Source organism: Oculina patagonica, chromosome 12 (assembly GCF_052425735.1).
Source record: "Oculina patagonica isolate OP01 chromosome 12, crgOcupat, whole genome shotgun sequence".
Classification (NCBI taxonomy): Eukaryota; Metazoa; Cnidaria; class Anthozoa; order Scleractinia; family Oculinidae; genus Oculina; species Oculina patagonica.
In genome coordinates this window covers 15,755,533-15,777,906 of record NC_135769.1, presented here as the reverse complement: position 1 = coordinate 15,777,906, position 22,374 = coordinate 15,755,533, and the positions used below count along the sequence as shown (strand labels likewise).

The window sequence follows — 22,374 nt, the reverse complement described above, 5'->3', positions numbered from 1 at the left end:
TTCGTCATCTTTACAGTTAACAATCACTAAAGTCCGCGAGTTTTTATCATAGTTGTCTTGACCAAGCTCTTTATAAGTGTAGGCAAAAGAAACAAATAAAAAATTAAAGCCTTCTTCTTCCGTTCTTGTTATTTTATTATATCGTTTAACCACATTGATTCAAACGCGCAAAACATCGCGTTTAAGAGCTATTCCCAACCAATTGATAAATTGGCCATGAAACTATCTTGCCAAACATGCCCAAACGAGCACAATGGGATGAATCGCGCTAGAGATACACGCAAAAAACCTAAGAATCAGAGAACAACTTGACCTTTCCAAGCATTAACACTTTTCTCTAAACACGTTCACTTTCGTCGAGGTTCTTCGACCTGGTGGCCCGATTCGTTTGCAAGGTGTTACAGTTACCAGTTTATAAATTTACAGAAAGATGTTACAAGACGAAAACACAGGAAAGTTGTATCTTCTGGCCAAGAAAAAACTGTATTATCTTCCCTGCATTATCACTTACTGCAGAAAAACCATTACTTCTTCACTAACAAATTCCTGCGAATTAGAATGACTACAACTGTCGTTCCTTACTTGAAGTAGAGGCCATAGCACACCCAGTTCACACATAATGAACTCTTCAGTTGACTGACATCAATGTAAATTCCTCCAAAGCAGAGGTTCTCTATGCCTTTCGCGTTGTTTTATTTGCTTACTTTGGCCTTTTTTCCAGTAGCGCTTAGTTTAATTGGAATTCACAAGCAGCTCAATAAACCCATTGTCCATTGACAGCTAAACAGGCTTAAGTCCAACGCAGCCCTTTACATTTGCCTCATCACGCCTTGCTTTCCCCTTTTAAGAAATACTCACACTATTTGATGCATAGTGAATAGGAGAAGAACGTTTTCCGTTATGGATGAGCCTTTTGCATTAATGAAATACAGCTGAATCTCGATAACTCGTACCCTCAATAACTAGAACCTCCCGTTAACTCGAACCCTTTTCAATTTCCCTCCAGGTCATTTTCTTACCCTCGATAACTCTAACCTTTTTTCTTTCGATTTCCCTTTAAGGTTCGAGTTATCAGGAATGTATATCAACTGTATGACCTAAAGTTATTGACATTTTCTAAAACTATCCCTGGGTACTTTTCGTTTTGGACATAAGGCTTTTTGACTTGCTAATTTTTATCATCATCGCTCCCTGTGCCAGTAGGCACATAACGCCAGTGCCGGTGTTTTTTAAGAAATTTATTAAAAAGATGTATCTGAACCTTTTCAGGTTTTAACAATGTTGGACGAATTCTTACAAAGAGCTTATTTTCAGATGTTCACGGGAGGCGCACGAGGCCATTAGTTAGGGAACAATTTTGAGCCTGTTCATAGGTACGAGTAGGATTTCATGCCAGGTTTTTGAATATTTGTGAACATTAAAAGATCTTAATGGGTGAAGTCATAACCTGTCCTCCCAACTGGAATGTTTTTGATAAATTAACCCTTAAAAATTGCAATTATAAAAAATTTAATTTACTGGCCTTAATGTGATTTTATAGCAGTTTCAATAGCTGCAAATTTCAAGGCAAAGTTAGCTCTCTTCCATAAAAATCCTGCCAATTTTTGAAATCGGTATTAAAGCTGTCATAGAATCACATTTCAGCTAATCTTTAACGCACTTTGTCATTTCCAAGTATCTCACTGCTTCAGCATGTTTGCTTCTGGTTTATGTGGCCAACTTTAATTTCTTTAGTTTTATCTATTTCTAAAAATTCAGTGGTACATCAGCTGAACACAACATTGCCTTTTTTACTATCATTGACCTAAGCTGTTTATCGTCATCATTGACTATGGGCTGCATCAACTGGATAAAGCGCTCTGCGATTTTAATCTAAAATTCAAAAAATATTTTAACCTCTTACAAACAATTTTTGATAGCTGTATGTAACATATTTAATAATACTGCATTGCTCCACAAACTATCCCCTCACTGAACCGGAGGGATTTTAGTTTGAATCCCCCACCCCCTCCCGGAAATTCCGTTTAGCTTTATACTTTCCTTTAAAAGTTTTGGCCTTTGAGACCCCCGTCCCTTTAGAATTTCCACTGACGCTCTGTGAGGTGGGTATTATTTCCTGGAACCACATTGTTATTATAATTTTTTGCATTGAAGTGTTCACGCTACAACATCATGTCAGACTAACCGATATACATAGTTTTCAGCATGTAAAAAATCATAAAAAGCTTTGTAATCAGTATGAAATTGTACAGGTTAAATCTCAGACACTTCTCATGGGGGACACATCTGTTTACATGTACTGCTATAAAATTATAGGAAGTTAGCACATTAGAGGCTACCCCTAAGCACAATACCAGACCTCCTGATATAGGACTCAAGAACTATCTAAGCCACAGTGCTTCCCATTTGGTATCTGCAATCCATGCATGCACAGAAGAGTGCTGTATACTGTTACACAACATTTGACCATCACTATTAATAGCAATATAACAGGCAAAGCAGTAGTGTCGGCTCGAGATGTTCGCTAATTCGATTATTGAGCCAAAACTAAAAGACTAAGTCTTTTAGTTTTGCAGAATTTTAGAACTATCAACTGTTGATAGTTCTAAAATTCTGCAAATACAACTGACAGCTAGCTGCTGCGGTTTTTCCCAGCATTAATCCACACGTCTTGCAGTACACTGACGTTGACAATCCATTAGTGCATGTTTGGTTGTTTTCACTCAGGTACTGGGGGTGGGGTAGGAGTTGACATGGGTCCTGTTGGCCCTCCTGAGTAATGAGCTTCTGATGGCACAGAGGGTCGTGGAGGGGCTGCAGCGCCTGCACCTCCAGTGGCACCCATGCTGTATTAAAAGAGAAGATTAAAAGAAAATTAGCCCCACAGACCTGCCTTTTTTTGTTGTACACGTTTTTATTTTGCAGGTATGTTGAACTCAAAACATTAACCTACAGAAACATACATGCAAATTAGTCTGTAAACAGCTATCTCTCTCTTTGCTTGCATAATCCTCTCTCCTGCTTGAAGCAGGTCTAAGATACCACCAGACAAATTCCATGCTGAAGTCATTTGTCTTGTCTCTGATGGTCACACACAAATGAACAACAACCAATCAGAGACACCTCGATAGACTTGCGCCAACTTATGGAGTTTTGTGGATCATTGCGATATTTCATGTGGTGGTGTCAGATTATCGATTACCGTAAAGTTCCGTGTATAAGCCGCACCCGTAGATAAGCCGCACCCCCGATTTGGAAGCTTAAATTTTGGAAAAAAATATACGGTCCATAAAGTTTGAAGTTTAAGTGAAGTTCTATTGGTAAACAAACAAGGGCAAACAAGCACGGTTTCGAAACACTGACACGGCGGTTGTTGCAATGTTTAATATAAATTAAGTCTGGGCAATAAAAACAAACATGGCGGCGTTTTCTTTGGAAGAAACCACGTTTTTATTTCAAGATTCTTGGAAACTGCTACCCGCAACAGGATCAAAACTTCATGCAGAATAAGAGTTTGTTAATCCAGCAGATGCATTTGTTGTGAAGGTCAATAAAAAAGCGAAGCGGTCGGCCATTTGCCTTGTGAGTACTTGCGTTTATCTTGGTGCTTTCTCGCACGCGGCGGAAAGACATGATTCGAAGTGACCGGCAGGCTTCACTGCAAACAGTTTTGCAGAGGAACTAAAAGGCAGTGAACAACAAAGTTTTCAGGTTGTTATATGTTTATTCAATGACGTCTTGAGAAGTTTTTTATGAATATTAATTAGGCCCTTGAGAACTCCAACCAGAGATGTTTCCGTAGATAAGCCGCACCCCCAATTTTTTACTTGAATTTAGAGGAAAAAGGTGCGGCTTATACACGGAACTTTACGGTGCTTGAAATTTGAAACTCGCCCCAGTTCCCTGCGCAACCTCGGAACCGCCAATAATGAAAGGGGCAAGGATGTACAACATCTGGCTTGTATTATTAGCTGTTAAGGTCTTGTTATGGGTTTCACAAAAAGAACCATTATACTGTTAGCAGTCTAGACCAATCAGACAAAAATTGCACCTATTTTAGGAGTTAGCTTGGTCTTCTTTACGTGTGTAATTCCAACAAGCATCACTTTCCCTTTCACTTTCTCTTGGGACGGGGAATGAATATTATTTAGCACATGAAGAAAACAACCCCAGGCTTCAACAAAAACCAGAACAGATTTTTCTGCATTGAAGTGTTTAGAACTGATCAAACTGAGATGGCTGACTTATAATTAAGAAGGTAGTGGAGGAGGGGAGGGGGGGGGGGGGTATAAAACCCCAACCAATTTTCTGGTCAATAGGAAAAAGAGGCACAAGGTTGTAACTGTTGAACATTTGAAGAGAGGGTCCAAGGGGTGCAGGATCTCACACAGCCAAGCAGGCTGTTCTGTCAGCAATGTCAAAGTCCGAGAGGATAGTGAAGGAGTTTTAACATAACAGCAAAACAAGCTGGGAAAGATATAAATTGCTTTTCAGGTTAATTGTGTTTGGGATTCCACACCCATGTAAGAGCTTCTCAACGATGTAGAATTACCTTTTGGCTTTCAGCTCAATAACCAAGGTAACTGCCATCTCCTTTGAAAATTGTTGTTGTGACTTATCTATGTTGAAGTTATCAGAAACATTTTTTTCAGTTCCATGAAGAAAGGCGACACCTTCCTGTATTAAGATTAAAAATATAAAAAACATGTTCAGTGCTATAACAGGTATTTGATTACTGTCTTTATATCCCTCTTACCAAAACAACAACAACAACACGTCTTGTTTTTGGCCAAGAGAGAAGTTTATTATTTCATGCATCCTAAGAGAAAACTAGGAGGGAGGATTGGAGCAAAACAATACATGGAATTGATGTACATTGTAACTGCTATGAGAGAGCAAGTGAATTCTAAACACATAGCAGGGAGTGTGTTGCGTTTTGGATGACAATTATCCCTTTTTCCACAAAGGTGCCCAAAGGGGAATTGTCGAACGATAATGATTTTGTTCATAATTATTTTGTGCAATTGTTCTGCATACAAAACTTATAACAATATGCCATGATTTCAGTTTCACCTTGATGCACATGTAAATGTAATTTATTCCACGTAACACAGAAAAGCTATCAGGAGCTTGTTGGAAAGTTCATGTGCATCAAAGATCAAATTGGAATTTGGAGTGCTTGTCTTTGTAGAAGAGGAAAACTGGAGAACCTTACTCAGAGAAAAACCCATGAACAAGGATGAGAACCAATAACAAACTAAACCCACATCTGAAGCCAGGTCCAGGATTCAAACCTGGACCACATTGATGGGAGGTGAGCGCTCTCACCACTGCACCACCCCTGTTCCCTTAGTTGATAGGCTTTTTGCAGCATTGTAGCACAAATAGACATGCTTTGCAATACCTATTCCCAGGAATGGAAGGGTGTTGTCTGTAGCAATTTTCGTGGTAATGTTTAACCAAAGGTGTTTGAAGTTTGACATCAGGAAAATCAACCGCCGCTGGGAGAGCAGGCATGATTGCAAGGGTACAGTATTATCAACATCACATTGTATGTCATAGCTGGGCATTTGCCTGTGTTATTGTAGATTCTCCTCTAAGGAACACATAATTTTTTTTGCTCAATGTGTGCAAAATTCAGGGAACAGGAAACCATAAGCTTATGTGGCAAATGCAAGTAAGTGACTGGTTCAACAGCTGACCATTTATAAAATGACAGCAAAACCTTAATAAAGAACTGTTTGCAATTAACCTGAAGACAGAGAAAAAAGTAATAAGCAGCAATTACTAGCTACCTCGCCAAAGCATCCTGAACTGTCATGGGCCATATCCTCCGGACCACGAGTCCCTGACAATAGTAGTCATGGAAATAATTATTGATTATTAATAAAAATTAAAGAGCAAATCCTGTAAGTCCACCAATATCTGCATCACAAAATTATATATTCTTAAAATCAAGGCCAATAACTTTAAAAAGGTCAATTTTATTAAGATGTGTCATTATTATATAAAATAATTACCTGATGGAAACCGTCGCAAATTTACTGCAGGACTAATGTAATCATCACATCCTCGAAATCCTCCTCCAAATCCTCTTGTGCCTGAACCTCTTGGTCTAAATCACAACAACCAATCAAACATCAAGAAACAATCACATATCTGACAGACTAGCAAACTCTACAACTTAAACATTTTAAAATACTTTATGTTGTCTTACTTGTCTATAGCAGAGTCTATGGCAGTACTTGGTTTCCTTGGAATTGAAAAGGAATACCGGGTACATGCAGACTTGAGCATTACTTTGCTATGTATAATAAGTTAGGTAATTAAACAGGTGCTTAATCACTCGGTCTTCAATTACCTGTACATCTTCAATCTGTAAATGTGAACTACCTAAGCTAGAGCTTATCCCAGTTTACATATATTGTAGCATGACACAATGAGGAGTAATGATCAGTAAATTATGCTACTTCCCCTGAATGGGTTGCTTGTTCATCAATCGCAGTTAGCCCCCTGCACTTTGTGAAGTTCTTATACTTGTGGGTGAAGGGAGGTTCATGTACTGTGAGAACAAAAGACAATGACTCTGACCATTGCTCGTGCCTGGAATAGTCACTGCACTAACCATTAAGCCACTGTGTTTTCCACGAATACATGTAAAATAATAAGTGTTTTAAATGTTGGCTCTAACATGAATTCTCCTTTCTGACCATCATTCGAATTTTTAAATGGGTGATTCCAGAAAATATCCACCTACATGTATACCACAGATGGCTTTTTGAAATTCCAAGAGCAATGGGGCGGAGATCAGGCATGTGTTCACATTCATTTACTTAAAGTGTATATGACATGAAAAATATTTTCTGCTTATTTGAAAGGTCTTTCGAAATACAGAAGAATGGCGTTTTTCTTTTCGAAATATCTTTTTTCGTTTCAGAGATATTGACGTTTTTGTATTATGCAAATTAGATCAGTGATGACGTCATAAGATTTGACTCTAAAAATGGTAAAATACTAAAATAAACAATATCTCTAAAACTATTAAAGCAGTGTTCTTGGAACTTGGCACCACAAATGTGCATCACAAAAGAAACAAAATGTTACTCTTAGGGCTGTTGCCATGACAACAGTTTTGCCGCTGGTGCTGTCTCAATAAAAACTGAAAATCCCAGTTTTTGTCTTAAACCAAGAACCATCTAGCGCAGCCAAACCAATGGTGGGAATTAAGGCAATATGGGAACTATGTCTGTTCTAAGCAGGACCCTTTGTCTCACTTTAGAGGTCAGATATGGGGATATTTGTCTTTTTGACGGAGAGAGACTGGAGCTGAAAGAGTTGCTATGGCAACAATACTAAGGGTGTCATTTTGTTCCTTTTGTGATGCACATTTGTGGTGCCAAGTTTCAAGAACACTGCTTCAATAGTTTAAGAGATATTGTTTATTTAGTATTTTACCATGTTTAGAGTCAAATCTTGTGACGTCATCACTGATCTAATTTGCATAATACAAGAACGTCAATATCTCTGAAACGAAAAAAGATATTTTAAAAAGAAAAACGCCATTCTTCTGTATTTCGAAAGGCCTTTCAAATAAGCAGAAAATATTTCATGTCATATACACTTTAAGAAAACTGATAAAATGTGGGTTTTACAGCAAGCTCCAGAGGCTTCAATGCTGATGAATTTCTTCATTCACTCTTTTTTTCCTCGTCAAAGTGGACTCACAAATCATTTAGTCCATTCAACGCAAAACCTGGTCTTTTGACCAACAATGCTATTTTGAAGCACATAGGATTAGGAGTGACAGCTGACCCTAAAGGCTCAAATACAAGACTGCTGAGATGTTGATGCACTCGATTGTCGATCCTAATATCTTTCAAGTGTACACAAATACATCACAATATTCTCATTTTAATGTTCTCTTCCAGTTTGGGACAATGCAAAGTTAATGTAGGTTGTATCTGTTGAACAAGGGTAGGGAGAAAACTAATTTTATTTTTTAAATATTCATCCCAGATTTTCTGGAGTCATAATGGCTTCCTCAGTGTAACAGATGCAGAAGCATTTGAAATAATTTGGCATAGAATACGCCAAATTGGGCAATTCCAAAAGGCTTGAAGCATCTGAACTGGAAGGGGGGGGGGGGGTTGGGTTAACATTAATGGAATTCCAAGGGCATGGGAGAATTTTTTTATTATTATTGAACACATACACACTAAATTACATTCTGTAATACACTGTTCATTTACGTTACAAAATAATTTTATATAGATAATTATTATCTAGATATAGATATATAAAACAAAACTTACAGACTTTTATGGCATGGGAGAATGGGAGAATATAACATTTAGGAATTTCTGAAGGCAAGGAGAGGGGGGGGGGTGCTGAAGTATGGAAGCCGTCCCCGGTTGGGCAAGGATATTTTCTGGAATTATCCCCCAATATTAGTTCTGAGAATTTAGTGACATACAAAATCTTTGCTTGAACATCCTTAAACTACAGCAAAAGATTTAATTTAATTATGGATATACAAAACTATTCTTCAAATAAAAACTATATATATCACATGTATTAAGCTGCTTACCTGTCAAAATCACTGCTGCTGAATCCTCGGTGAGTGCTTCTTTTTGCCTGTAACACTGTAATAACTGAATTGTCCTTAAAGCCAAGGTCAATCAATTTCTTGCTGCCCTGCCCACTTATCTCTTGATTTGTTTTGTTCAATTTCAATGTGACACTGGTATCACAAATGTTTCTTTCCTCCAGCTTTTCTTTAAGGTCATCAACTGTTGCAAACCAATTTATTGTCATTATCTCTTCACTTCCTCTTCCTCTTCCTTCACTGGGCAAAACCACTTTGACATTGATTTTTCTATCCTTGGTAACTTTTAACACAGGTACTTGTTTGGATGTTAGGAGCATCTGGGCGAGTGACTCAGAGTCCACATCCATGTCTTGTCCTTTAAATCTAAGAAGCTGTTCGTCCACGTCAATTTTGATTTCCTGTGCAATGAAATCTTTAACACTTTCCACTGAAACATTACGAGGATCCACCATCATAGGGACTGGGTCCTTGCCTACTGATTCAATCTTCAGCTCTTCTTTAGCGTTAAGCACTTCAATAACTTCATTTTGATTCAAGGCATAGGAGCTAAAGAAACAAACAAAAGTTATGCTTTCAAAAATGACCAAGACAACACAAGCACAGGTCATGGAATATATGGACTGGGATAAAACATCACCAAAACCTTGCTTATTACATTATTGCTTTGATCTCTGTGTGGACAACAAAAGTTACTTCTATTAACTTTTTTTTTTTTTTAAAAAAAAAAAATTAATATATATATTTTTTTTTTTTTTTTTTTCTTTTTTTTTTTTTTATTTTAATAATATTTTTTTATTTAAAAAAAAAAAAAAAAAAAAAAAAAAAAAAAACCTTTTTTTTTTTAAAATTCTTTTTTTTTTTTAAAAAAAAAAAAAAAACCTCCCTCCCCCCCCAAAAATGAAATTTATTTTTTTCTTTCCGAAAAAAAAAATAAAAATTAGGGGGGGGGGAATTCTCTTTTCACGCATTCTAAAAAAAATTTTAGAGATGGAAAAAAAAAAAATTTTTATAAATTTTTTTTTCATCGTTTCTGAAAGAAAGAAATTTAAAAGGGGTAACCCAGTTGAGTTAACAAAAGTCAAAACTCAAATTTTGACAAAGTGAGGTGGCCAAATAATTACTGTTAATCAGTATTAAATTTACTTTTATACGGTCCCTTTTCCACAGGGTGTGCCTTATTAGGTACTGGCAAAAATATTACTTGTAATTGACAGAGGCAACCTGGCAAACAAAATCACTGAAAATGGGGGGAACCTGAATTAATTTGACTACAGTTAGTATCATATTCAGAGGGTGTACTGACAGGCATAATACTTTTGGCAGAAACTGGACTTGGGCACCAAATGCATATATAGGTCCTATTTATAATATAACTTGCAAAGGATTGACTTTAACAGTGTTAGCATCTATAACTTAATTATTTTGAATGAACAAGATATTGAAATTGGTGCTCATGTGGTAATCACCTGATGGTTTTTTCTTCTTGAAGAACTTCACCACCCTTCATCAAATATAGGATTTCAGATTCCCATTTCTTACATATCTCTTGTTTCAAGTAACCAATAGTTGCCGTCTTCGAATCAATAATTGTTATCTCCACTAGCTCCTCTTTCCTTACATGCTTTGCGAACACCTTCATTACTTTGACCTCAGGCTTAAATTCCAGTTCAATTCTACCATTTAGTGCAGGATTTTCACCATAGATGACTGCAGAAGGCTCTGGTTTTCTAACATCTGAGGCACCAAAAAATTTCAGCCTGCCTGGTGCCCAAGAAGATCCTTCTATAACCAAAGGGCTGGATAATGATTGCTTGGCTTCCACAATCCACACTCCAAGATACATTCCACCAAATGTTATGTCCACCTCAGCAGCTAACATTAAGAGAAGAATGTTCACCAAACATGTACAGTACAACTGAACTTGTTTATTATTAAAGGGACTATGTCACAGAATTTTGCAGATAATGGCCTTAACTGTTCTGAAATAGTGATAGGCAACTTAACCCTAAACAAACATTATCTTTGAACATCTAAAGGAATAATGTGACCTTAATTTGCGGATGGAAATCAAACTATGACTATAAATATCGGTATTTTTAAGGTGTGCGGAAACAACTTGAAAACATTTGACTAACTTTTTCAAATTGCAAATCTGTTTCCATCTGAGCCATCTGCAGCCAAAGATGCTCGTTAGCAATTTTTAATAAAAATGGACTATTATTTTTTAGGTTTCCTGCAATACAAATATAAATTTTGGCTGTTCAAAAATCAGTTAACATAGTCCCTTTAACTAGTTACTGTTATATAAGATCTGTATGTTTGCAGAGATCATAAGATCTACAAACAACATTGATAAAGGTGAATAAAGGTAAGAGGAGAGGAGGGAGGAGTGCAATAATTTATTTTTTCATCAATGCCAAACAATGTGCAGTGTATCCTATCTCAACAGTACTATTACATGGCACCACATTATATGTACAGGAGGTTAATTTTATAATGAATATTGTATTTTCACATTACAGGAACGGGTAGAGCAACATGTATTATTTTAGTTCTCATGCAAAATGGGTGATCAAATAAACAAAGGAAATAGCGAAAGCCAGATGAAATCCTCTCAATAAGAAGGTTTTATCTAACATCCATACATCAATAATTATTTCTGTACATTAATAATTATAACACTAGTAAATGTCATTTTGTGGTAATACATGTAGAAACATATTTTAGGACCAAATGCAGGGTTGGAAACTAAAATTTTGGAGCACTCGCCATCCGGGCGAGTGACCTTCAAATTGCACTCGCCCAGATCAATTTTCACTCGCCCAGTCTTCTTCCATTACAAAAGAAAAATTTAGGCCCCCCTCCCCCTACCAATAATAAAATATACAACTTCAATTTTTAATCACGTTTTGATACTCACTGTGCCACTTTGGTGGTCGATCGCAAAACAGACTGCAATCTATTTCTTCAATGAAAAATTGCGAAATATAGACCTTACTCCAAAATAAAACACGAGCACACTTACTTCCAAAGTTGAAACGCAGTTTTATTTGATACGTATTTCCAAATTCTTGTTGTTTGCAAGCGAAATTGTACAGGAAAAGAGGCGAGAAATGGCCATCTTGCTGCGTTGCGTTTCGCGGCTGGATGGATGAGCCAGTGAATTTTTTACCAGAGGTATTACTTTGTACAAGTACGTCCGTCATGTAACATGCCCCAAACGGAAGCCATTTTATGAACGCGAACACTGCTTTGTTTGAGATTTCAAAATGTTGGTAAGCTATCGGCTTGTGGACAGTCTAGATTATTTTAAAGTGAGAAGTAAAAGTTTCGCTTATTCTGAATAATATATTCTGGATATGACAATCGTACTCGCCAAACCGGGCGAGTGATCCGTGATTTGTACTCGCCCGACAGTTTTCACACTCGCCTGGGCGATCGGGCGAGTGCTAATTTCCAACCCTGAAATGCACCTTGTCAACGTGCATGTAAAAATATTCCTGCATGCTTCCTACAAGTAGGAAATGCATTTATTTGTTATATGTATTAATTCATCTGTCAAAAGGTTTTACTTACCATAATTATTATCATTTGCTACTACGATACAAAACTGGCTTCCACTCTCCATTATGACCACACCCTTCTCACTGGTGCTTTCACAGAGGTGCCCATTGGTTATCACTACTGAGTAGCCAGCCTTGCTGTAACAATTTGACTGCAAAGGTGAGTCAGCTGTAGGGTCACTGTCACTGGTATATGTGGAAGAATAAGACTGCGGAACTGGGTTGGTTGATGGACTGAACCCTTGAGCTTCACTCATACTTTGCTGCAAAGCTAACAATTGCTGCATCAACAACATTTGGTAATGAGGCTGTTGTAATGCACTAAGATCAACATTCATACCCATGGCTAATGCGATTCCCATCAAATCACCTGGAGCAATACCAACAGGAGCAGCATGACCACCATACCCTGATGCTTGCTGATAAGACGGGGGCGAAGAGAAAACACCAGGAGGATGGTAACATCCATGGGACCCTTTACTGGCACTGGCACTCGCTCCTTGACCTAGGCCATGCATGGCAGACCCTCCTCCAATTTGCTCAGGAAGAGAAAAGTCCCCAGCAACAGCATGGCCACTGTACCCAGGTGCTTTCTGATGAGCCGGGGTTGAAGAAAAGACAGCAGGAGGTGGATGACTTCCAATAAACCCTTTACTGGCACCGGTACTTGCTCCCTGTCCTGGCACATGAGTGGTTGACTTTTCTTTTACAGGTTTAGTGCTCTCCTTCTCATCAGAATGATACAACTCATCAGACTCATTTCCATCATCAAGGGAAGTAATGTTTCCTGTAGGAGTTGATGGCCCTGAATATGCACCTTCTGTTGGCTCCTTAGAGCTAGCTGCTTCAGTGCTGCTCTCAGCAAATAATGTTCCATGGGGCTTTGTTTCTACAACTTGAATAAATTGGGGAAGGATTTGTTATCGATCACTTTAAATTGAAAATGACCTGATCTCTTTAGATATTTATAATAAAATGCAGTAGTTGCTAATAGCGTCGCGCACAAATGACGTCACCAAAATTGAGACCCCCCACTTGACTCAGACAAACTACAAGAGCGATATGTAGAAATTATGTCGCTCGCGAGCACTTCGCTTCGGTCTTTGACCGTTCTCACGCAAAATGATGGCGTTCCTGGCTCGAAATTTGAAAGTGAAGCAGAGAACGATGGCTGAAAACGATGGCTGAAGTGCAGAGGGTTAAAATTAAGTGTGTTACGGAATGTATAAAGGCTAGACTACTATCGAGCCGTAAAAATCGTATTACTAAACACTAATCACGAACCTAGCGTTAAATTTAGAATTGACCGAAAATAGCTATTTTGATCGGCTCGAAATAATTCTTATCGGCCAAAATATTTTGATGTTACTTTCAGTCACGTTTTGCATTTTTGATTCATGTTCAAAAATAAATTATTTCGCGACGCGACAAGTTTCGATTCAAAAGCAGGCATCACATCTATCCCTCACGCAAATCTGGGTCGACTTATCGTGACTTATACCTGTTTTGCAACAATGTTTATTTGCCCCATTTAATATTTGTACAATATTTTTACCTACAGTACCGTTTCGCAAAGTACCGTTTCGTTTCGCAATTAGTACTGTAAGCCGCATGGAATGAAGACTTTCTTCCCCGATTCCTCCAGCTCTAAGAGCGATTTTGGCCAATGTTCAGGATACTTTGAATCGGTTTTGCACTCACCATGACAGCAATGCTTTGTACTAACCATTCTTTGCCCTTTGAGAAAGCATAAACTCTGATTTACCTAACTGTTCACATGTTTTCTTCACGTATTGACGCTCTCTCGCATACATTCGCTTATGGCCGACTGCAATGTTTGTCTGAGTCACGCGGGGGGTCGCATGAGACCAAATCTATTTTTAGAATTTGTGCGCGACGCTATTCACTGAAGATGGCATGGCAGGAAGATTACTGGATTAGATGTGAGGTCCAGCTGTCCAACATGCATGCATATTGTCTGAGAGACAAGATAAGTGTTGTTGAGCTGAAAGCCATTTAAGATTGTGTAGACTTTACATTGACACTTATATACATACGTATACCAAATGTAGACCATAATATTGCCACTCCACAAAGTTATAGTTGCCATGTACATATGTACCTGTACTGCTTACAATTCCGACAGTATTTTATGAATCAGAGGTAAACTTTTCCAGTCAGCATGACTATGTTACAATGTACATGTACCTTCATCAGCTTGTTCTGTGGCCTTTTGTTCAGCCGCTTCTGAAGGGCCTGCAGTTTTAGCTGTCCAAAGAGGCTCTTTTGGTCGTGCTCCTGGACCATGGGAATGCTGTGGACTGTGGTACTCAGCTATAATAAAAATTAATTATAATATAAGATTCTTTAACACAAATTCTGCCACACAAACATATTAAACTAAAATAAACAATGTACAATACTTGAAATTACTCATCACCACTTACCGGTATAAAAATTTTAAAATTATGAGAACAAGAACAACAGTGCATTACTGAATGTCTGTCAAGTTCCTTTGTATACAAAAGAAATTCTCCTTGAAGATCAGGAATTGACATGAATAATGACTATACATGTAATTATGTCATGCCATGCTGTAGTTTAAATTAATGCATTTTTAGGTAAAATGATTTCAAACTAGTTTGAACTGTATTTTTCTTTGTTGAACAATTGTGATAATAAATCTACATTGTAACTAGTTTGAAATCATTATGACCTGAAATTCATTTTAAACTACAACATAGTGTACTGTGCACAAACTGCACCTAATCAATATGTGAACAGTATCATTACCTTCCTTGCCTGTAACTTTCTCTTCATCCTTCTTGGAATCTGCCTCTTTTTCTTTGTCATCTTCCTTGCCATCAGTAACAACAACATCATCATTCAGTTTGTGGTGACCGAAGTGACTGGGTAGGGTGGTGAAAGGCACGCCTGTGGCAACTGTAGTTGCTTCAGCCATGTTGTGTTTCACTTGAGTTATCCCAGTTTCCTTGTCTTCATTACAATCAGGTACTGTATCCTCGCAGGGCTCCTTCTGATCTTTTTTAGGGGTTGTATTTTCTACACTGACAAGCTCATCCTTTGTTGTCTTAGATTCCAGCAGATGATTTTCAGCGGCCATAGCTCCTTCACCGCTGTTTGATTCAGCAGCCTCTTCAAGTGGTATCTCCATGCTTTCTGCATTGTCCATCTGTGGAGAGGGTTTCACTGTAGCCTCATCATCACCACCAGCCCGCATTTCCATAGGTTGTTGTGACTGCATGGGTTGCTCTTCCTTTTTCAATGGAATATGATCTGCTTTTTTGCTTTTCTTCTTTTTTCCAAGTTCTGTCACTGCACTCGGCATAGCACTGACTGCTAATAGATCTGCAATTTCCTCCAGTTCATCTTCATTTTCTAGGCTTCCCAGCTTTAATTTCTTTTGCACTGTAAAGAAAAACCATTTGAAATAATTAAACATCAATCGCTGTGAACTAGTTAATACCACTAGCTTAAGAGGATTGATATCTGACTTGCTGCAATTTATATTCAATTTTTTTTATGAAAGAGAAATAAGGATGTTTTCTTTTAATCTTTTGGTTTCTACTAACAAATAATAAATTATTTGCATATGTAGGAAATAAACTGTGACAATCAGTCAACTTGATTATTCCACACACATAATCATCTACAATAAGTACAATGTTTACAACCTTCAAAATCTACATAACAAAATAATCTATGTTACCTTTAAGCAGTTGAATGAAAACATTAAACCAAATAAACTGTATTTAAATGTATATGTAGGTTGGTATGTTGTTTCATTAATCAGAAAAAGAAAGTTACCGGTAAGTTTTTGTCAACTGGAAAGTGAAAGTTTATATTAAATAAATTTACTCTGTCCTTCTCGAGAGACCATAAATTTGTATAATTTATTGGATATTCCTTATGCAACAGTAGTGCTTTAAATAAGCATGAATGACTGATGAAAAGTGTCAGCTATTTTGCTCGGAGAAGCCCGGTACTTTTTCCTCTAAATTGAAGTTATTAAAGAAAGATTAATTCAAACAGTCAGTTACTCTACTCAACCTAGCTGCCTCCTATAAATTTTATTGAAAGCCCTGCAAGTCCAGGTGCAAGGAAATAACTTTTTAAGCCAATTGTTGTTTCCAGGTAGTAAATACTGAAAACACTAGATGCTGTCACAACAATTTTGATTTCTGAGCTTCAGTGCACATACAACAATGAAAACTTATTCACTTTGTTCAAAGATTGCTAAGTGTGAAGGAGCTATTTATGCTGGTTAAACTCATCAACAATAGATGAGGTATGGTGGAGCCACACATGCTTCTAGCAACCCTGAGACCGGCAACCACCAGGCACCATCGCACTGATAGAATCAGTGGAATACTTACCAACCATACTACCAAATCACCACATTACCAAATCCAATGCTTATCCTATGAAAGGGTGGGAGGAGTGGGAACAGAAAAGCGCTGGTTTAACCCAAGCAGGAGGCCACACAAATAACTGCACAACTACACACAGCTGGAACAGCAAGCATGATGTCACCACAGTCCCAATATGCATGACTGCTGCAATGAGCTGCTGACCAACATTGGTTTGAGTCTAACTTAGCCCAAATTCCATTTAGCCAGTCATAAGAGTTGTATGTTCTACACATCCAGAAAGACATTTTTGGATTGCAGCTGGAGCGTACAGACAATTACCCCACAAGAGTTTGTGTGACTGTTAACACATGTTCAGCCAACCCAGTCCAGTCTGCACGCAGTCAAGATTCACACCATTTTTGGCCATGTGACTGCGCAGTGTGTATAACTTGGCGTGGCCATTCAGTTTACTCAAAGTTAGAGGAGTTATTCTTGTTAAGTGTGTTTTTCTTTTCTTTCACGGCCCTATGGCTGGAAAGGGTAACAATGTCTAGTTTACAGGGATGTTGCTAAGTGCTGGCTGCCGGCTAATTTCACCGTCTGAAAGAGAACTTAAATCCGGCAAAATTTTACTCAAACTCAAAGACTTTTAAACTTTTAGACCTGCCATTAGACCAGAAAAGCCAGCTGGGCTTGTTGATGAGCTGGCTTAGTGTTTTCTTAGTTACTTCCTTGAGTTTAGTTTCTACAATATATACAGTAGAACCCCGGTAGCTCGAACAACCCCGCTTACTCAAACTAACTTCAATTTCCCTTGAATTTTGAACCCATTTTCAGTTATTTTTACCCGGTTAACTCGAACCCGGATAACTCGAAAACCCCGCTAACTCGAACTAAATTTCGTTTTCCTTGATCAAAATTTGGGTCAAATTTACCCCGATAACTCGAATTCCGGTGCTTGCAACTCGCCACGAATGCCCATTGATTAGAGCAACGAACAGATCACGTATTTGACAGCCTTTTTCCATTCTTATCATTAAAATTTATGATAGTGTTAGAGTTTCTGACGAGATAAGTTTAATTTGCACTGTACTGTATACTGAAGTGCTAAAAAATAAGTAAACTATCAATTATTAACTTGGCAAATTAAATATTTAATCGAACCCCGATAACTTGAAACCCCGCTAATTTGAACTGTGTTTCGTTTCCCTTCAGAGTTCGAGTTACCGGGGTTCTACTGTATGTTGTGGTTTAAATTTCCCTTTGGTTTAAAATTTTTCAAACCAGTTTGATTTTTAGTTTTCATTGTCTCATATTCATTCATCTGAAACGATGGAAAATAAAAATCAATGAAACTGGTTTAAAAAATTTTAAACCAAAGATAAATTTAAACCACAACATATATTACCATATAAGTGCGTGAGCACTTAGCCAGTGATAAGGCCTCACACATTTTCAAACACCTTCAGAATTCTGAACGTTGTCACTCCTTGTGTTCAATAGATTGCTTTCATATTTTAGATCACGCCACTTACCAGCTTTCAACTTAAGATAAAGGAGGCTATCCATATTCAAAAGGAACTACCTTGCCTCAATCAGCAATTACACCATGTAAATCTAAAATTATCCTTCTAATTCACACATTTTCACGTTCTGTTGTTACTACTTGTCTTAATTAGCATTATTTGTCGGCTTATTATTCAACTCTCTGCGCTTTGTAAACCATTTAACTGAAGATGACAGATGCTCTGTCGAAACATGTCTTTAAAACTTAAAAAAATTGTTGTTTTTCTTAAAATTGTAATAATTACTTTGAAATCTTGTTAGCTATTTTTAGAAACATAAATTTATACAGACAATCACAGTGTTCTCCCTAGGATTTTGTGAAGGCCAGGGGGTATTCTGACTGTGATTTTCAAATGTCAAAACCTGATCTGTGGAACTTGTTCCCCACGTTTTCTGTCTCATTTCCAGAGTAAGAAATGAACTTATTTACTTTGCGTCAGGCTTTGAGAAGCTTTTTGTTTCTGTTCCGAGCAACCCGAGTCGATTGAGTTCACCATTCTTTCCACGACCGCGGGAATTTTGTTTAGTATCCCATGTACGACACCTTGAAGTGCCGTTGTGTTCCTATGACAATTTGATTAATTGGTATAGCTGCCGACCAACAAAACGAATGCATCACAGGATTGAACATATTGATGCAAGGGTAATTAATCACTGTATTAAAAGTTTTTATCGACTTCTTTGTTGTTTATGGATAGGAATTCCCAGTTCCAGATTTCAACTTTAGGTTACGTTTTTTTTATCTTCAATTTTAAGCCAGGCGGCAACGATTTTCCTGTGAATCAAGCTATGCGGCCCGCCTGGCCTAAAGTACCTAGGGAGAACACTGAATCATAGTAATACTTTTACTACATGTACCACAACAACATGGCATAGTAAACAAGACAAAGATCTATTTCAGTCCCTTACATTCAGGAGTGTTCGGTCCACTGCGAGACAAAGCATCTAATTTCCCTGCTGCTTTTGTAATGCCATCACAAACTGCATCATATTCTAACAAGCAGACATGAATGAACAAAATGGTTATTACAAAATCTTTAGTGTTTACTAAACTTAAATGAAAACAGTGTCCCCATATTCTCTATATGCATATCATGAGAGTTCAGTGATGGGAAAGTCTGTTTTGTTTGTTTGTTTGCTCGTTTGTTGTTGGGGCATTGTAAACTTGGGCTGCCTGTGCTCAATGTTGCTACAGCATGCCAGGCAGTACCATATCTTATCCATACCCTATCTTTGCAGTTTAGGGGCCAGTTGTTCACAGGGTAAATACAGCTGTATTTAACAATAATTATTATTCACCTAGAGGTGAATAGCGGTGGATATTTACCGAGTCGTGAAGCGGCGAGGTTATAACCACCACATTCACAAACACTGAGGTGAATAATAATTGTTTCAGTATATACCACACAAGTTGAATAACTTGAGGACCACAACATCAATTTCGGTAAACAAAGCGACATGCGAAGGCAGCTGTTCGGAGGTGTATGGTACTTTGCTTATCACCTCCAAGTTAACCAATCAGCGCACGCGAAAAGCAATGTTCACTTGTGTGGTATATACTAAGTAATGCTATCCACCTGACAGAGAGGCCTGCAACCCTAATCTTGACAGTGACCAACGGATTGCATATTGGGCAATTCCAGAAAATATCCATACACCACAACTGACGGCTTTAATATTTTAATCCCCCCTTGCCTTTGGAAATTCCAAAATGCGTTACCCCCCCATGCCCTCGGAATTCCATAATCCTTAACCACCCCTCCCGTTCAGATTTTTCCTTTTTTCTTTAAGTCCTTTACAATTCCCGGCAGGGTTCGCAAATATGCCCAATTTGGCGTATTTTACATCAAATTATTTCAAATGACTCGATCTAGTAACAGAGGCTGGGATGAAAATGTAAAAAAATAAGCGTTTTCTCCTTACTGTTGTTCAACAGATACAACCTACATTAACTTTACATTGCCCCAAACTGGTACAGAACATTAAAATAACAATATCGTGTTATGTACGTGTGTACTTTCGGAAGATAATACGATCGAGTGCACTGACATATCCGCCATCTTGAATTTTAGCCTTCGGGGTCAGCAGTCGCCCCCAATCCCACGTGCTTCAAAATGGCGTCTCGAAGCGTGGCAAAATAGTTTCGAGCTCCACTGAATGTGCTGAATATGTTGTGGATCCGCTTTGACAAGAAAAAAGAGTGAATGAAGACATTCATCAACATTAAGGCCTCTGGAGCTTGATGTACAACCCACATTTTATTGGTTTTCTTTCGTAAATGAACGCAAACACACGCCTGATCGATCGATACTTGTCTTGTATCTTCTTGCATCCTGCTTCTGCGACGCGGTTGTCAGTTCGTGCTTTATTTACAAATGAGTAATCCACAAAATTAGCATTTCAAGGAACACACTTTTGTCTGTCTCCTCTGGAAATCCAAGATCTGGAACTCCCCCATGCCTTCGGAATTCCAATCGTAAGTATCCCACCTTGCCCTCGGAATTCCAGTTCAAAGAACCCCCCCTTGCCCTCGGAATTCCAAAAAGTTGTCCGTCGTGGTGTATGGATATTTTCTGGAACTGCCCATTACGCATGCGTGCCACATTCATAAAAGGGCCGTTCAATTCCGGAAGTTGAAAATTTCTTCTTCCACCAAGAAGGATCAGAATGCAAAAAATGTGTCAATCACAACAGTTTGTCGAAACACCCTCCACAAAGAACGATTAGAATGCGAAGAAATGCGAAGTGTCAATCACAAAAGTTTGTTAACTTAGATCGAGGCTTCTGTCACATGGAAGATTAAGGTTAAGTACATCTAGGCCCACACTTTCTAACCTGTGGTTACCACTAGTATAAATAAACCACCTTCACTGAACTTTTTGTCAACCAGATCAGTCTCTAGGTTATGCTAAAACAGTTAGATTGTTTTCTCTTAGTTTCTATCAACTTGTTCACTATCAGCTGATAGAAACCTCAAGCTTGCCGTCTAAACAATTAGACGGCAAGCTCAAGGTTTTTATTGGCTAATGGTTGGTGAGGGGTGAAGTCCCAAGCCAAACATCAAAGTTGATAGAAACCAAGATCAAGCAGTCTATCCAGCTAACTGTATTAGCATAATCCACTGTGGCTGTTCCATTAAACATAGAGCCATTCAGATTGCACGTTTTCTATTGGTCTGCCTCTGCTGGGGGTGCGGGGTCATGCTATAAAACATGTAATATGAGACAGATCAAGGCCAGCTGTAGAAAATGATACCAACCTTTTGGTCCCAAACTCTCTCCTTTCTCCTCTCTGAACAAATCATTAAAGTACCGTTCTTTCTGCTCTATCATTTCAACAAGATCTAGTCGTCCTATTGCACCAAGAGCCTTCTTCAACACACCAAAATTTGTTGGGCTTAATAAAAGCATCCTTTCCAGTTCTTCGAAATAATCGCAAACTGCTGTTATTTCTTCGCATTTAGCGTTTGGCACATAACCTTTCAAGAGGAATTTAACTTGTCCAAAGTCTCCACATGACATATTCTTGCTAATTTCTAGCAGAAAACTTCTAAATTCAAAGTCGTGGGCCATGATTTCTAGCGAACTCGTAGTTAGCGTCAACTACTTCCGCTTTGGGTATAAACTTGCACTTGGATTCCGGATTTACTCAAATCTTCATCTCCACTTACACAGCGAGAATCGCTGAAACTTCTCCTGCAAGGATGACGAGGTTTAAAGATGACTGCAGCTTCAGAGAATGTTGAAAACAAAGTCCTCTACACTGCTACAGTTTCCACGAATTTGCTGCTTTGACGGGGTCCTTCGACGGGGTATTAAGGATGGGCCGATACTCGATACTAAATATTCGATACATCGATATTTTGACAATTTTGAAAAGTATCGATACTTTCGAAAAATATCGCACTTTCGATACGTTTTCGATACTGCACACGTGACCTGAGCCTGCGGTCTTCTGGTCAGCACCTGAGGTTTAAAAATGCACTTTTGCGCAAACAAATATTGGTTTTCTTGTCAATATTTAAATTTTTCTATTGCCTTGACTTGATCTGGTCAACAGTGGCACAAAAAGACCAGAAATCAACATTCCTGGCTAATATTTATATTGCCAGGACTGTCCTTTGTATGGTCAGACAAATCACGTGGCATACCAATGACGTCAGTTTGGAAATGACGTCATAATATCGATATCGAAATCGATATCGAGAAAAAAGGCAAATATCGTATCGATATCGTATCGTTTTGAAAAACCTGTATCGGCCCAT

At 38.1% G+C, this 22,374-nt stretch overlaps 1 protein-coding gene across 3 annotated transcripts in view; it reads right to left on the bottom strand.

The window, feature by feature from the left end:
- LOC144632150 (uncharacterized) overlaps positions 1-21,908 on the bottom strand; it is a 59,278-nt gene extending 37,370 nt beyond the window's left edge. For all 3 annotated transcript variants that reach the window (XR_013566863.1, XM_078490751.1, XM_078490752.1), the window contains exons 1-7: positions 21,370-21,908; positions 19,020-19,103; positions 14,965-15,600; positions 14,380-14,505; positions 12,185-13,066; positions 10,075-10,480; positions 8,588-9,154 (exon numbers count right to left, since the gene is read on the bottom strand). Coding sequence is in view for 2 of the 3 variants with exons in the window: in XM_078490751.1 (XP_078346877.1) it covers positions 8,588-9,154; positions 10,075-10,480; positions 12,185-13,066; positions 14,380-14,505; positions 14,965-15,600; positions 19,020-19,103; positions 21,370-21,682 (3,014 nt within the window). In the remaining variant the exon portion in view is untranslated. The remainder of the gene's footprint in view (positions 1-8,587; positions 9,155-10,074; positions 10,481-12,184; positions 13,067-14,379; positions 14,506-14,964; positions 15,601-19,019; positions 19,104-21,369) is intronic.
- Between the last annotated feature and the right edge of the window lie 466 nt (positions 21,909-22,374).